Source organism: Meleagris gallopavo, chromosome 6, assembly GCF_905368555.1.
Source record: "Meleagris gallopavo chromosome 6, MGAL_WU_HG_1.1, whole genome shotgun sequence".
Lineage (NCBI taxonomy): Eukaryota > Metazoa > Chordata > Aves > Galliformes > Phasianidae > Meleagris > Meleagris gallopavo.
Window position 1 is genome coordinate 38,224,329 of NC_139409.1, and position 15,682 is coordinate 38,240,010.

The 15,682-nt window shown below is 36.7% G+C and overlaps 1 protein-coding gene across 1 annotated transcript in view; it reads left to right on the plus strand.

Moving 5' to 3' along the window:
* Positions 1-15,682, plus strand: part of CMC1 (C-X9-C motif containing 1) — a 44,640-nt gene that overhangs the window by 5,326 nt on the left and 23,632 nt on the right. Inside the window, exon 2 of the mRNA XM_010712885.4 lies at positions 4,871-4,963. Coding sequence (XP_010711187.1) covers positions 4,871-4,963 — 93 coding nt within the window. The remainder of the gene's footprint in view (positions 1-4,870; positions 4,964-15,682) is intronic.

The following is a 15,682-nucleotide window of genomic DNA, read 5'->3' on the forward strand; positions in this document are numbered from 1 at the left end:
TCTGATGAAAGAAACATTTGCCTGTAAGCATACAATTAACACTGTACTGCTTTTTCTTGTATTAAGAAAAGTATACTTTTCAGTCAGCTTTGTAATAAGATCATAGGAAGCCATGAGCTTTATAAAACACAGTAGTTGTGTGCTGTCTTTACAGTATATAAATTGTTTTTGTCAAGGAATACAGAAAAAGATTAAACCCCTGAATTTAATGCATTTTTTTTAACTTGTTACTCATTGCTTAGCTCATCATTTATACTGTGTTTCTTACAGAGTCACCTAATATATTTAAAGTACTAGCTTGAGATTTTTTTTTTTTTAAGTCACTAGATAAACAACCAAGGACATCCAAATTATAAGCAGAGTAACCAGAAATGCATGTTCCAAAAACTTCTGTTGGAATTGCATAACGTAGTTCCTCTTGGATGCTATAGGTGTGAGCCTTCTTCAAACATCTGGACAAGTTTTCAGCTTTTCTATGTAATCTGTGCCCTTGCTATCTAAAAGTCATCTGAGCGATGAAAGCAGAGCTGTAAACTACCCACAGGATGTAGTCACAGGAGGATGAATGGAGGCAGTAACCAGCAGTGTTGAGTGAGGGCAGGGAGGTAATAAAACTTACACCGGGTCGCTGTTCAAGGAAAGATTTCATCTCGGTACCTCTTTTCTGTAATAGTCTTCTGTTCAATATGGCAAGCTGCTAGAGTTCATTATTAAAACTGTAAAGCAGCTTCGTGTTACTTCTGTCTCTTGTCCTCTTAAAGGCTTGCTGTCCATTACACAGGCCTGTGCTATTGTCCTCTCTCCAGGCCTCTCTGGATCCTACAGCTGAAGGCTAGAAGGCAGAGAGAAGGTTTCAGTCATCTCCTGGTTTCCCAGCTTCAATGCAGAGGGAACAAGACGTGTATTTTCTACTCTTCTAGTGTTTGCATCCTACTGATGCATGTATTTCCTTGCTTTTTTCTCATTTATAGAAAAATAATGAAAACCATTAAATGGAATGGTTGCAGTCCTTGGCTTTCCATGGCACTAGAAAGCTTTTGCAGCTGAGGGTTTAATCAGCCACAGAAAACTATTGCAAATGTAGCCTCATGCCCTATGTATTGTGTATAATCAGAGCTGTTTCAGGCATTGAAATTTACTAAAACTCCCAGATTTTATTTGTGTTAAGAAAAGAAATGCTTTAAAATTGTTCTTAATGTTTTACTAATTAGGAGCATCTAATAGTTTTGTAATCTCTGCCCCTAATTCTTTACTGTACCCTGACATGGCATGGAAAATAATTTCCCGTTCACAGGGATACTTACTTTTCTCTAGGTTTTGTCCTTGTGTCTTTTATTCTGGCAACTGAAAGCTTAGATCTTTGATCTGTTGTGTTCCATGTCCCTGAAAGAAGTGGCAGAGTTCTGCAGTGTGCTGATGCAGTTTTGTCTGGTAGCTTTATTGCACCAATTCCTTGTCTGTAGCTTTGCCCTTGTTTCCAAGGAGCCAGTGGCCTAGATGTGTTAATGCCTGCAAGCCTGCATTTGGTTTTGGCTTAATTCTGTGTCTACTCCTACAAAATGCTTTATTTCTATTGCTAATTGTATTATTAACAGTGCTTTATTATTGTTAATTCTGATTTTTGTAACCTTTACTCAAGTTGCTTATGTTCTTGGTTTGTTCCTTGCAACTTTCGATTGCAGTAGCAAATTTCACCAAACACCAAATCCTATAAAGGTAGAATCTCCTTGAAATGTGAAGTTGCTAGAACAAGCGTACCTGAGTTTTGGCTGGCAGAGACGAGGAGAAGCCGCTGCTAACACTTGTTTGGCCTGGTGACAGCTGAGAAGCAGTGTGTTCTTGTTACACTTTGCAGCCAGATGCTGAGAGCATCTCAAGCAGCCTGTGCGGAAGACCAGGCAGAGTGCGGGAGGCTGTGGAACCAAAGGTATCAACTCTCAAACAAGAAGAGCAAACTGTAAGAAAACCTATTTCTTGCTTGCCTCGGAATAATTCTATTAATATTTTGAAGAAAAAATAAAACAGTAGGCAGAAAACACAGTAGGTGTATTGTAATGCAGATTGCATTGGGACTAGTTGGCAGCAAATCTGGTATTAGAATAAGAAATATATTTCTTAGTGCAGGCTAGTGAACTATCTGAAGGGAAAACACTACTTATTATTCTAGAAAATGTAATATAGTTGAAAAAGGCAAAAGGAATTGGTAGCTTCACATCATGACTGTCTCATGTTTTTTGATGAAATCTTGCTTCTAAGGTGTTGTTTCTTTGAAAGTTCTTGCCACGTAATGTTAGCTGCAGAGGTGATTTAGTTAGTTTGATGTTGATCTCTTTGCAAGTGCTTATAAGTTACTATCCAGAAATACGATTATTCCACACACAAACTTTTCCTATCTGGTATCTGATATTGTTAATATTTGCACCTTATTTTTGTTTAATGTTTTGTATAAATGCTAGGGATACCAACCTCTGAATGTGTTTTGAGATCCTTGACTGAAAATTGCCATTCATATGATATAATGAATAGTTTAGAATCAAGGAAGAATATTAAAGTGCTTTAGACATTGCAGTTGAAAATCATGAGTAAATACAGTGCTGCTCAAGGTGAACATCTCCTTTCGACCTGTTTGGAGATATAGATGCACATGGGTGCAGAAATCTACCACCTTGGCTGTATAAAATGATTTGAATTGCCTGTGCTTTGTAAGGTTTAAAAGCTGATACTTGCCAGCAAGCTTTTGAAGAAGAAAACTCCTATATATGAGACCATAAGTGGTCTTCATTCTTGTTTCCTTTTTACTGCTCCATAATTGCCTTTAAATGACTGTCATTGCTCTCTTCTGGTTCTTCTTACAGGACACTGCCCCGTGTCCTGAGTTGCCCACAGGTGCTGATGTGATGAGGGTGCACAGTGCCAACTGGGGGCTGTCTAATCCTCTGCTTTGGTGGCAGCTGATGTTCCGTTAGCTAAGAAGAAATAAAGGCTATAGTTTGAGCCAGTGCTGCTTGTGGTAGCTGTAACCTTCCCTCCACTTGTTCCTGCTCTTGCACAGTTCTTTCTCACGGACCACTGAATTTTCATAGTGAAATAGACTGGGGAATTTATCTAGCTGAAAAATTGCATGACAAGAAATTTATTCACTGTCCAACCAAACTTCCCTTTTCAGTCTGCAGGCCTGCAGAGAACATCTGTGTGTGCAGAGGGAAGGGCACTGCAGGTGCTGGGACAGGGCAGGACTGTAGTAGTGCCTGCTTGTTTTGGCTGAAGTTGCCCAAAGTAGAGCTGAGGCATGTAGTTCAGTGGTGCTGTTTTCTCCTTACCATTTGGCTGAACTTATTTGTCCTGCTTCTTAAGAGATGTACTTTAAAGCTCTATGGCACCATACATTTTACTGTACAAATGCTCTGTACAGTAGCTGTACTGATATTCTGAAGATCTGTCAGAATTGTATTTAATTATAATTCTGTTCTCAGTCATGAAAATCAGAGCTTAAAAGCAAATTAATTTGTGTTTAGTGTTTTGCTGCATAAGAGACTTTGTTTCCTTTCTTTTGCTGTAGAAGTTTCGAACAAGAAATTTTTCAGATGAAAGAGAAGGTTTTACTTCTAATTCTGTGGATTGGTCATTGTAGCATTCTGTTTCATTACCAGATTCCCCCAGCAATATCACAGATAAAATGCTGCAAAACCCCGTGATGTAGCCTCATAATGTTACTAAGCTTTAAAAGGTGAGGCATTAGAAATGACTAGAGAAACGTTAATCTGTTTCCTTTTGATCTAGAGATAACTGCAGATGCTCTGAAAATTAGTGTTTGAAAAGAGGTGGATAAATTTTTCTCATTTCCTTATTACATCACACTTTTTCTTCCATTTAATCTAAATATTTTAATGTTATTTTAAAATGGTATGATTGTCACTCAGTATAACAGCGTATCTGACAGTTTTCATAATGAGAGCATCACAGCTGATTCTGTGTTGAAGAATTCTATCAACATCAAAAGGTAAATAAATAGTGTGCTTGAGGAGGAAAATCAGGTATTTGGTATAATGATGTTGAGCTCTACGGTGTTCTGAACGAATGTTCTGTAAAGAGCTTTTAAATCAGAAGCTAAGAAGGAAAAAGTTGCGCTCGCTAAATTCTCATGCCTTTGTTCTGAAGAGTTGATTTAGAAACAAATTATTGCAATTCCAAGTGGTTTGTTATGAGTAGTTGTGCTCATAGTACTGAATTCTGTTCAGAGGCAGCTGCATGCAAACCACAGCTCTATGTTTAAATCCTGAATTCAGGCATCAGTGTTTTCTCTTGTTGATTTTCTTAGTGAAGAAACTCACTGATGCTTTGTTTAAGAAAATGGTTATTTGTGTTTCTTTTCAAAGAACCAAAGTCTTCCACGTAGTAATACAAGTTTAGATTCTGCTCAATATGCTGTATTTTTCTGCTGTATTACATGAGCTAAAAAGCTGCAGATTGTATAGATAACACAGATAGAAAAATGTTAATATCTTGAATTAAACAACTCTAAATCTTTGTGCTGTCTTTATGCAGATGTTTCATTTAGTAAGGTAGAAAGAAGAAAGTGCTGCCAGATTTTTTTAATTCCTTTCATTATTTTTGGTTCATTTTGCACATAGAGCAGAACAGAAAATGTTCAGGATAATGCTTGTGTCTGTATGAGAGTCATTTCAAACCTTGGGACTTCCCTGCTTTTCAGCGTGTAGCTCTTCCATGGTATTTTCTGCGGTTGGTTTGTGACAGATTTAGTATCTTAGTATCTGTTCTATAAACAGTGTTGTGTTATTTCCATGGATTGATTTTTCTCTCTTAGAAAAATAACATCTTCCTTTTATTTTTGTTTCTGTCCCTCTTGCAGAGAATTCTAAGCTGAGACATGTAGAAAAAGATGTCTTGATTCCACAAATAATGAGAGACCGAGCTAAGGAGCTGTGTTCAGATAAAGTGCAAGGTAAGAATCAAATATACATCAGGAGATCTGATGTATTCTCTTCTGTGCCCTGAACATAATCCTTGTTTTTGGAGACAGATAGTCAGAGAATTAATATGTATGATCAGCATCTTAATGTTTGCTGTGAAACCAATAATACAGTCTGTATATACATCTGCCATGTTGGCCTTGGCTGCTGGGTAGTGTGGAGTGTTTATCAAAATGACTTTGTTCTTGATTGGTTCTGATTGATAGAAAACTTTCCATGTTCTGATTTGGATTGTGTGGTGAGAAAGAAACACAAGAGTTACTTGTCTGTATTATTTGATGCTTGTGTAGATGAAATTCCTTTGTGTGACCCTTCAGGTTGGGCCTCCTTATTATTATAGATTTATTAACAAAATATATCCTTTCCCTCGTCAGCGCTTTAGTGATGTATGTGCATGGAGATACCTTATTAGACAGAACTTGTTTTAGGCTGATGCTTTCTGCTTTGGTATTTTTTAGTTTCTTTTAATATTACTGGTTAAAAAAAAAGTTTGAGCACGCTGTACCCAAAATATGTGAACCTAATAATTACAAATATGTTCTCTATACAGTGTATTGTGTGCATGACAAAACATGCAGAAATAGAAATTAAAAAGGAATGAGATAAAGATGAAATAAGCTAATCAGATTGTTACACATTTATATCTTTAACAAATGGGTTCAAATCCTGCTGAAACTTTTTCTGTGATTTTTAATTGCGTTAAAAAATTTGGTTTCCATACAGGTATATGAGAGGGTTTTATAGGTGAGACACTTGCATTGTTTTCAGAAACAGTCAATAACAGTGGACACATTTTTAAACATCCATTTTGAAAATGATCTCTCCATTGCACAAGTATCTTTTGAAAAGCAGTTAATTTCTCCCTCTTTGCTGAAGCATCAACTTCACCTTGAAGGGACACATCAAGTGGGTTTATTTATTTCTTTTGAATATGTCTGCCAGGCTGCAAACTACTCACAGCCACCTGTCATCAGAGAAAAGGTCAGCAAATCTGCAACACTTGTCTTTTTGTGTAAAATAAATAAAAATTAATAAAAATAAAACAAAAGCCAAGAAAAAAAGAATGCTTGAAGTTTGACAACTCTTTTAAGCACTCTGTTGCAAGATAACCAGCAAACCTCCACATGGTATGAAAGATTTTCATGGTCATTTCGTGTCTCACTGCACAGTCCTGTATGGATTCTGCTGCTTCAAGGGCTTGTTTTTTATAGAGATAACTGCACTGATCACATCCTGCTGCACTTTGTGCTCTTCTGGCTCCAACATCTTTGCTGCAAACACATGGCTATGAGTAGCGCCTTGGAAAAGTTTAATGCTTGGTGTTGTCTGTAAGCTTTTTCAGGAATCCTTTTTTTTTGTTCCCTCGAAAGCAGCTGCTCTGTCAGTGGTTACACTTGCACAGTTCTTCCCTAAGTCATTGGTTTTTAAGCGCAGGTGTTTCCCTGATGGTGAGTGGCTTTTTCTCCTTTGCTATTAGAATAGCCTGCTAGACTTCAATTATGAGGCTTAATAGGAAAGTGAAGTATTAGATTTGGTATTGTGACTTTAAATAACGCTGATTAGATTGTTATCATTTTTACCTTGTGAGGTGTCTGGACAACAAGCTCTAACTAGGGCTAGAATAAGTGTCAACTCTGCCATTTTTGTGTTTGGTTGTGGTTGTTTTGTTTTCACAATCTTCAATTCACAGTTTCTTTACAGAAGTTTTTTTTAAACCACACATCTGTTTTCTGAGAATTAAATTTAGTTACAACCATATAATATAATCCATAAATCAACCAGGCACACGCAAACTACATCACAGTGTGTTGAAAACAAGCAGACGACTGAGGATACTGCTGTCACCCCTTTTACCTTGTGGATCACTCACTGTTGCCTTGGGACACCTCATTTATTTTGTGTCTTCTTCTGATACCGTTTGGATCAAAGGAAGGCACCAATATCAAGCTGTGTATTACTTGTTGGTAATGTTAGTAATGTGGATCACTGAAAGGGGCTGTGAGTTAAAAATCTGGAAAATAATCTTGTCTCTCTCTTAGCTCTAAGCCAGTTTTGATCAAATTTCTTGAAAGTTAGAGGCGAAAGCTGAGTGTTTCCAGTGCATTTTTTTTTAATTAGATGAATGAACAAATTCTGCATTCATATTTCTTCTGAAAAAAGGCATCACTTCAGCTATTTTGTTGTATGCCTTTCAGTCCATACAGAGATGGAGAGCAACTCGTGGGAAATGAAGGTTAAACAGTTTTGTCAGGAGAATTTCTCTCAAATCCACTGTGAAATTATTGCTGGAACAAATGTGTCTTGTTAGTACAGGAGGATAGTGTTAATCATGGGAAGTAGCATAAAAACCATTGCCTGTAAACAATTACAGACTAAGAGCATAAGCTGTGTATTTAAGTAGTCAGAACTCCTGAGAGCCAGTTGCTGTGCTGCAGAACATAGCATGTATGAACTGGCGCTGTTTACATTAAGTAGCACAGCTACTTGTTTAACTTGTTCTTGGCTTCGTTTTTTCTACTCTATGTTAATTTTGTTTGACCAACTTCTATTAGTATACCTTTGTTTCATTTTGTCTCTAGGAAATTGTGATAAATGTATTATTAGTAAGGAGAAAAAGCTATTCTTCAAATATGGGCTTTTACAGTTTTGTTGGTCGTGCTAGCTTCCTATCTGTCCCTACAGGGAGCCCCTGTACATTCGGTAGTTCTCTGCATGAGCATGGGGTCCATCTGTATACAGGCCGTTACCTTAGCCTGCAGCTATACCACCTAGAGATGTGTGCTTATCAGAGCTAATAATGTGAGCAGCGACAGCCTGTCCAGCACGTGTTCAGGAGGCATCCAGAGAAAAGAAACCCCAAGGGTTAAAAATAAAAAAGAATGAATAAGAAAAGGTTTTGTTAACTCAAGAGGTGATATTGCTATGCCAGCATGATTACATGGGTGACCCGTTGCTGTGCTGTGTTAGCTTAACAGAGTAGCTTAGGGATGAAATAACCATGAAAATGTGTCCATTTTAAAGATAATTTTTGAGAACAAGTAAGTAAACCAGCCATATTTCGTTATATTTGTTGAAATTTATTTTGATTTTTTTTTTTTTCAAATTGTTGCAGTATAGCACTTGTAAGTGCTGCATGTTCCTCAAGAATTTAGGACATCTTAGTTGCAGAATAATTTCTCTGTCCTGTGCTTAGGATTCATGTACTCTTCTAGTGAAAATTACTGTGTTAATAGTTTTGGTAAGAGAATAAACATGCTTTTTGAAGAACACAGCTGAATTTTTCATGACCAGAATGCCAACGTGCCTTATTCTCTTAATGTCCATTAATGTACATGAAATTGTGGACTGTTATTGGAGTATCATATAGACAACAGTACTTTTCTTAAATGTTGTCACACAAACAAAACAACCACATTACATTGTCATGCAGGAACTTTTCAGAGTATTTATGCAGACAATAGCATGAATCATGTTATACCCCTGTAATTCAGTCAGTGTATTCTTGGCATATAATAGAAATGATTACAAACTTAAGTAGCTAAAAGGAGTGCTTATCTGCTGTTGCTGAATCCATTTCTTTTATAAAATAATTTCTTAAGCTGTATTACTTTAAAAGTTTTTAGTTTTAATTCACAGTTATAATATCTAAATTTTGAGTAAATTTCTTCAAATCAGTAAATATCAGGAATCTCAATTTATCACTTATCTTGGAAAGGTTGTCTTAAGCTTACTGAAACATCTGCTGTTTCAACTTCTTATGCTCTTCTTTCCATGACTTCTCTCTGCTGTGAAACTAGGAATACTCACCAAAAAACTGCAAGAGCGTTGGTTGATTTTGATTCTATGTACATAATAAATGTTTGTTCCATTTCTTAAGAGTACTTATTCTGCAGTTCAGAGTTACTGATTTTGAAATTTTTAACTCCTTGGGGTTAGGTAGAGAAGAACCCATCAGGACAGAAATATATAAACCATAGTACTGTAAGTATTGTACATTGAGTTAATTTTGATTTTTAATAGCTTGTCTCGGAACAAGCAGAAATGCTTTTAGAAGTTACGGATTTTGGTTTTAAAGTTGTCTTACGTTTAGATCCCCAAAAGAAAGTACTCAGGTCACTGAGTCAGTCATGAGACTTTAATTTTGTATGTGTGTTTTTTCAGTGTGATGTGTATTTGTTGTGTTAAAAAATACTTCTTCTCCCTTCTCAAACCCCACAAACTTTTTTTTTTCTTGTGACAAGATTTTAGCCTAAACTTTTTTTTTGTCTTTTTCATTTTGGTGTCTGCTACTGATCAGTGGGTTTGGGCCTTTCACAGCAAGAGAGACTTGCAGATGTCTTCTGTCAGGTTCCCAGAATTTGTATAGGTAACTGAACTATATGCTTTTCAGAGTGAGTAGAGGAATAGCTAGTTCAGATCAGCTTGGTTCTGCTATTAGGAAGGCAGTGAGGTAAAGGAAACAGTTTGGATTATTCAACACTTGATCCTGCCTACAACTCTGCAGATAAGAATGCGGCTGTTTCTTGTTTGAAGTTTGTTATGGGAGGAATTAATTTGGTCAAGAGAACAAGATGTTCTGTACTTTTTTTTTTAGTATAAGAGGGAAATAAAAGGAAGATGGTTTCCTCCTGTGGTGAGTTGGGAATCTCCTTTGGAACATACTTACGTTGGTTCTGGTGTCTGTAGGAAGTAATTAGCAATATGAATCCATTTGCCCTGAAAAATCTCTTAAGATACTTGGCAGTGCTTTAGAAATTGCTTTGGAAAGTGTGGCTGGAAAAGGACATTTCCAAGCAGTCACCCTCCTCCCATTCTCCATGTTCCCCATTAGCCCTCTCCTCCTCAGGGCTCGTGTTGATACTTAGTGAAAATGATTGGATGCAACACTACTGCAGGCTTCTCTACAGTAGAGCATGACCAGTGTCAACCAGAGTTTTGATAATGTGCAGTTACTCAACAGTCCTGTCACTGACATTATCTCTGTCCCCGTAGGGGCCACCTGCTCTAGACCATGACCCTTACACCTGACAAATCAAACTCCATAAAAAGGAAGAAATTTCTGATTGAAGTATATTTGATGCTGCACATTAAAATGCCTAGGTACATGCCTAGGTATATGTAGGTACATATATACACAAACACATATATTCTTTTATAAGAAATGCAAATAATGAAATGTACAAAGCAGTGAAGCTTGATATGCTACTCAGTGGTATTGCTCACTTTCCTTAACTGATGCAGGCAGTTAACCTGTTGGTATCTATAGTCTGTTCTGAGGTTAACACTGGCAGGTGCTAAGGCTGGTAGCATCAGGAAATTAAATGGCAGCTCATATTTAAAAATATTGATCAAACTTATTTTCTTGAAGCAAATTGAAACTAAAAATAACTGAATTTTGCTCATCTGCTGAACTGCACAGTGGAAAATACAGTCCTTATAATCTTTTTGAAATTCACATATTTTAGGAATGTATATAAATATAATCATCTGCTAATTGACTGAAGCAAAAAGATCAAGTAACTGATAAAAAGCAGTGAGATAGCAAGGCATTTCCTGTAGTATTTTTATTGAGCTGCTGTGACTGCAAATTTCTTACATTTGCTTTTGTACATTGATGAGAATTTGATGGAAAGCCTAAGAGGTTGCATGGGAGGAGTCATAAACTTTGACTGGAATAGTCTTTTTCTATGGGAGGAGCAAAACAATGCTGCCTTGTTGTCTACAACTTCATTTTTTCAGAGAAAACTGAGTGACAAAATTGCAGATAGAAAAGGGGAGTAATGCTATCTTCTGCTGTGTTTATTTTCTGCATATTAAAGTACAGCATAGTCATATTGTGTGAACCTCTCACCTTGTATGAAGCTGTTGAGATTACTGTTTGACATAACGTGTAATTGTCAGCTATTTAAATGGTATGTTGTATTGGTAATGAATTAGTAGGTGTTTTCCCCTGCTTGGTCTTCCTGAGGATAAGATGCTAAATTTTCATGATATTCTTGTCTGTGCAATATAGCTTTTATTTTAGGAAAAGATTCAGGTCGGTATATTTCCAACAAACATTTACTCTCATCACATTTAAGCATGTGAGTGAATTAATACAATCTCTAGAGGGATTATGTTATACTGAGCCTTGCTCCAACAAACTGAGCAGAGAGAACAGCTATATGTAAATTACAATTTGAAGAAATGAGATCATAGATGTCATGTTTTGTTTTGTTTTGTTTTTAATGATACTTACAGTATTAACTAAACAAAGGTGATTTAGAAGGTTTCATAGAAAAGAAATATGAGAGCATATTGTGTTGCTTGGTGATGGAAATTCTAAGTATTCTAACTAGTGTTAGGACTTCCAATAAAGTGTTTGGGGAGGGATTATTCTTTTTCCTTCTCTCCCTTCATGTAGTTTCAATCCAGCTGATCACAAGAAATGGGTCAGACTGCTAGCTTTACCATTGCAACTTAGTTGTGTTGGGTCTTTTTTATTTTTTTATTAGGGAATGGAACAGCTTTTACAGGGACAAAGAGAAATGAAATCACTTTCAGTGAAAGAAAGAGGCCTCATTATAGCCACCAACAGCAGTTATTGACAGCTACACTTCCTATTAACAAGGAGCATTTAAGAGTTTGGCTGTTGGATCTTTGGACTTGATCTAATTTGCTAGCATTAATTAGTTTCTTTTGAGCACAGACACTTGGTGCTCACAGCTATAGATTTGGAGGACTAATTAGGAAAGAAAATTGAACAGAATGGAGTAAGGCATTAACCTTCAACCATTACCAGCTGGGGCTCTGATAAAGACCACAGAGTCCAAATGCTCCTATTCATGCAAAGAGTACTCTAATGAATATCAATTTCAGCCAGGTTGCCACATCCTACAAGCACTGTCTTAATTTTGTTTCTCTTACCTGTTACAAAATGTTATGCATAGACACTAAAGTGATGGCGATAGCTTGGAGCTCTTACCTTGATAGGTAATCTATATTGTGTCCACTCTTTTGGTTTTCTTAAATTAGAGATTTCATTGGTTTCCATTAAAGATCCCGAATTTCAAATTGTTCTCCCATTCTAGCATAAATATATTCATACAGAATATTAACAAATGCTTGTTTAAATAGGGGATGCCTGTGTGGCTTTGGATTACAGTAATGCACTGACCAAGCGAACTGCTGAAGTTTGAACGACAGGATAGCTGCTTCTGCAACTCTTCGGAGTAGAGAAAGTATTGTATTGTGGTGCTGATTATCACGTTTCAAGAGAAAAACTGTTCTTTCAGACCTTGGATTTATATTGTATTATAATATGTATGAAAGGGAGGTATAAAAACAATCATCTTTGTCCTTTTGTACCTTTTGTGGATCATTGGAAGTGTCGGACTTGGAACCAAGGCCCAAATCCTCCTCAGCAGTTGTTCCACTTTTTAGTCATGTCACTGCATGCTGACAAACTGTCAAATCTATCTCACCACGTGTGTGTCCATTGCTATTGCTTGTGTACCTAGAGGTTCCTTGCCCAGTAGTGAAAAGTGCGTCAGTCTCTTCTTTGAAACTCTTTCCTTGAACTTTTTTCTCTTGGGAAGCACACTCACACTAATGTGCGTCCTCTGACTTTGGAACAATTGTGTCTGTTTGGGTTATCTTTTGTGTTTAGCTCTTTGAGGCTAAGATTGCCTTTTATGTGATCAAATTATTGTGAGTTCTCTTACTGGTAAGTTCTGTACTGTTAGGTTGAATAGCTGATTCCATGTCAGAGATCAGTTTGGTGCAAGCTGCAAAGACAGAAGGACAAACTTCCCCTTGACATCAATGTTATGCTGTTTGGTGGTGTTTGGATCAACCTTCACAGAAGTGCTGTTGTTGGCTGACTGATTTGGCAGAGTTAGGAGAGACATAGTCAAGTTCTTTTTGAATCCTCCCAAAAAAGAGAGGTTATGATTGCAGCCTCTTACTAAGACCATGTTTGTATCTTCTGCTAGATGTTAGATGTGCTATTTACTGATCTCGGTTTTCTTTCCTAGTTGATACATCCTTCCCTTTCAGTTCTTCTACTGCCAGCAAATGAGAATGAATTCTATAGGTATTTTTTTTTATTTACTGTCTCATCATTGATGGTGGTGATAAACTACAGACACAGTAGTTTATGCATTAGAGTATGACAATATTATATTACTGTGACAAAGTTGCGCATATTGTTAATAGCAGTACATGTAATTGTACTAATTGTAACTTTCGTATTAACTGTGTGTTCTTAATGATGTACTTCAGCAATGGCTTTGCAGTTTTGGATTGTAAACCCCTCTTAGAATTACTGTAGAATTACGTTCAACAAGATACTCAGCACTTTGTGTAAATAAATCTAATGCTTTAAGAGGTCGTGCTATATTCTCTGTGCACGTGTATAAATATTTTAATTGTGTATGAATTATGAATATTACCCTGGGGTTACGTTCACACAGAAAATAGGTTATTTTTCAACTGCTGACATCAGAATGTGTTATGTAGATAGCATTAGGTGCAGCAGTGGAAAAAAGAACTTAGTTTTGTCAAAAAGCAGCTACTATGTATTTGGAACTACAAACCAATAAATAGTGAGCTTTCAGATGGACTGCAGGCAGTGTTTTGGTGTTCTCGGGAGTGCATTATATTCAGGGAAATGTAGTGGGGAAAAATTCTAATTACTGCTGTGCTAAATGGGGTTCAGAATAATAATTGCAAATTCATCTAACAAGCTTCGATGTGAGAAGGCAGTGCATTATTAGAGTTGTAGTTTTGATCTCCATTTCCTGTAGACTGGAGAACTATATCTGTTGAATGTATTTACATAGAATACTACGAGTCAGCTGAGCAGTCCCCAAAAAAACCACCCTAAATCAAATTCCGACAAAGGACAGGAAGGATAAACCTTATCAGGCAACAGGAGAAAGCAAAATAAAGTTGAAATGTGGCTGAGTGTGTAGGCATACTTTTAACGAGGTGTGGTGGTCTGACTTTCATGCTTTTTTGTTTGAAAACATCAGAAAGTGGTTAATGAAATCTCTAGTTTTCATCCTTCTTTGGTACTAAACCATTCTAAACTTTTCCAGTGTAGAATCTAAATCTAAAAGTTGTTTAAATGGAATGAGATGTTTCTCAGGCCCTTTTTTTTTAATATATGTAGTTGTAACAACACTGACAATATACAGCTTTAAGTAGTAACTGTTTTATCTGTTGCTGAGTAAAACAGCATTTGTGCACATTATTGTTCTGGTACTTTCAATAATGGTGACAAAAATAATCCCTCTTCCCTGCTGCAAAATTTAATTTAATTTTGTTGCTATTTTAATTGTTTTCCAGTAATTGTCTACATGGTGCTGCATAGAAAAAGAGTAGAGGAGACTCCTGCTCTGAGTAGTGTTTCATTTGCAGGTCTGATTGAGGGGAATAAAGGCTACAAAACAAAAGGCCATAAAATACTTGTGCTTCATTGTAATTCCTCTGAATTTTATTTGGGCATTTTAACACTGTCCAAAAGAAGAAGAAAGATCATGCTGAAAAAATGCTTGGAATGTGTGCTGCTTAAGATCAGAATATAGATACCTTCACATGAGATATGATCATATGACAGAAGGTGAGAAGTATTTGTGGTGAGGAATCAAAAGCTTCACAACAGGTCAGAAAATGTGGAGGGGGATAGACAAGGAGTATTAGAGGTACACAGATAGAGCATTGGAGGTGTGGATGAGGCTTTATGTTTATGGAGCAAGAAAAACAATTCAGCTGCTGCGCACTAGACATATTTCAGAGGGATATTATGAAGGACTTGAAAGGAATCCAGTAAGGGGTGGAAGGTGGTGCTTATGAGTTGATGAGTAGAACAGGAACTTGCGTAAGGAATTTTGAAGATGATAATGTGCACTTGGAATGGGGTAAGTAGATTTTTCTCTTGAAATCCATAGTACTGGGAAAGAATTGAAAAAGTTGTAGGCATTTGGACATTATCTGTAGTATTTAGGGTTCTGCCTTTTTATTTCTTTCCTTAAAAAAGAGTTTGCATGGTGATTACTTGAAGTTTAACTGTTGGTTTCCCTTGGATATACTTACCAAGACTGTGAGCAATGCAGGACTGAATTGGACTTGTAAGACTTCTCTTGTGGTCGTGTTTGGTATATCTGTAATCTGGTTAATGTTGCAGCTTGTCGAGAGAGATTGCTCCCATAGTTAGTTATTTCTTACCGTTCAGAGGTTGGTTTGTTTGTTTTCAAAGGCATTTTATTTTAGGACGTCCAACTTTTCTTTGTATGTTAAGCATTCATGTTCTCAGTGTCAGCTACAGTTAGGCACAGAGAAACTGTCTGTCCACTGTGTATTTGTGCTTTTGATTGTTCCTGTGAAGCAGTGTTTTTGTATATGACGTTGATACTAAAACGTGTATATACGCTATTACAGTTAAAGAATTTTTGGTTTTGTTCTTGCTGAACTGCACTGTTTTTCCAGATCAAATCTATCACGAGCCTTCTGAATACTCACGCTGTCCTTCAATGTACTGTCAGTACTGTCACTCAGAACATTCAGTTGCTCACAAAATGACTTAAAGCCTTACTGAATATAACATTTCTGCATGACATTAAAATCTTTACTGTAAGCCTGCTGCATGTATGGATTTTACAAGAAGATAATTTCAAAAGCTTTGCTATGTGTTTTAAGAGGAAGTTTTT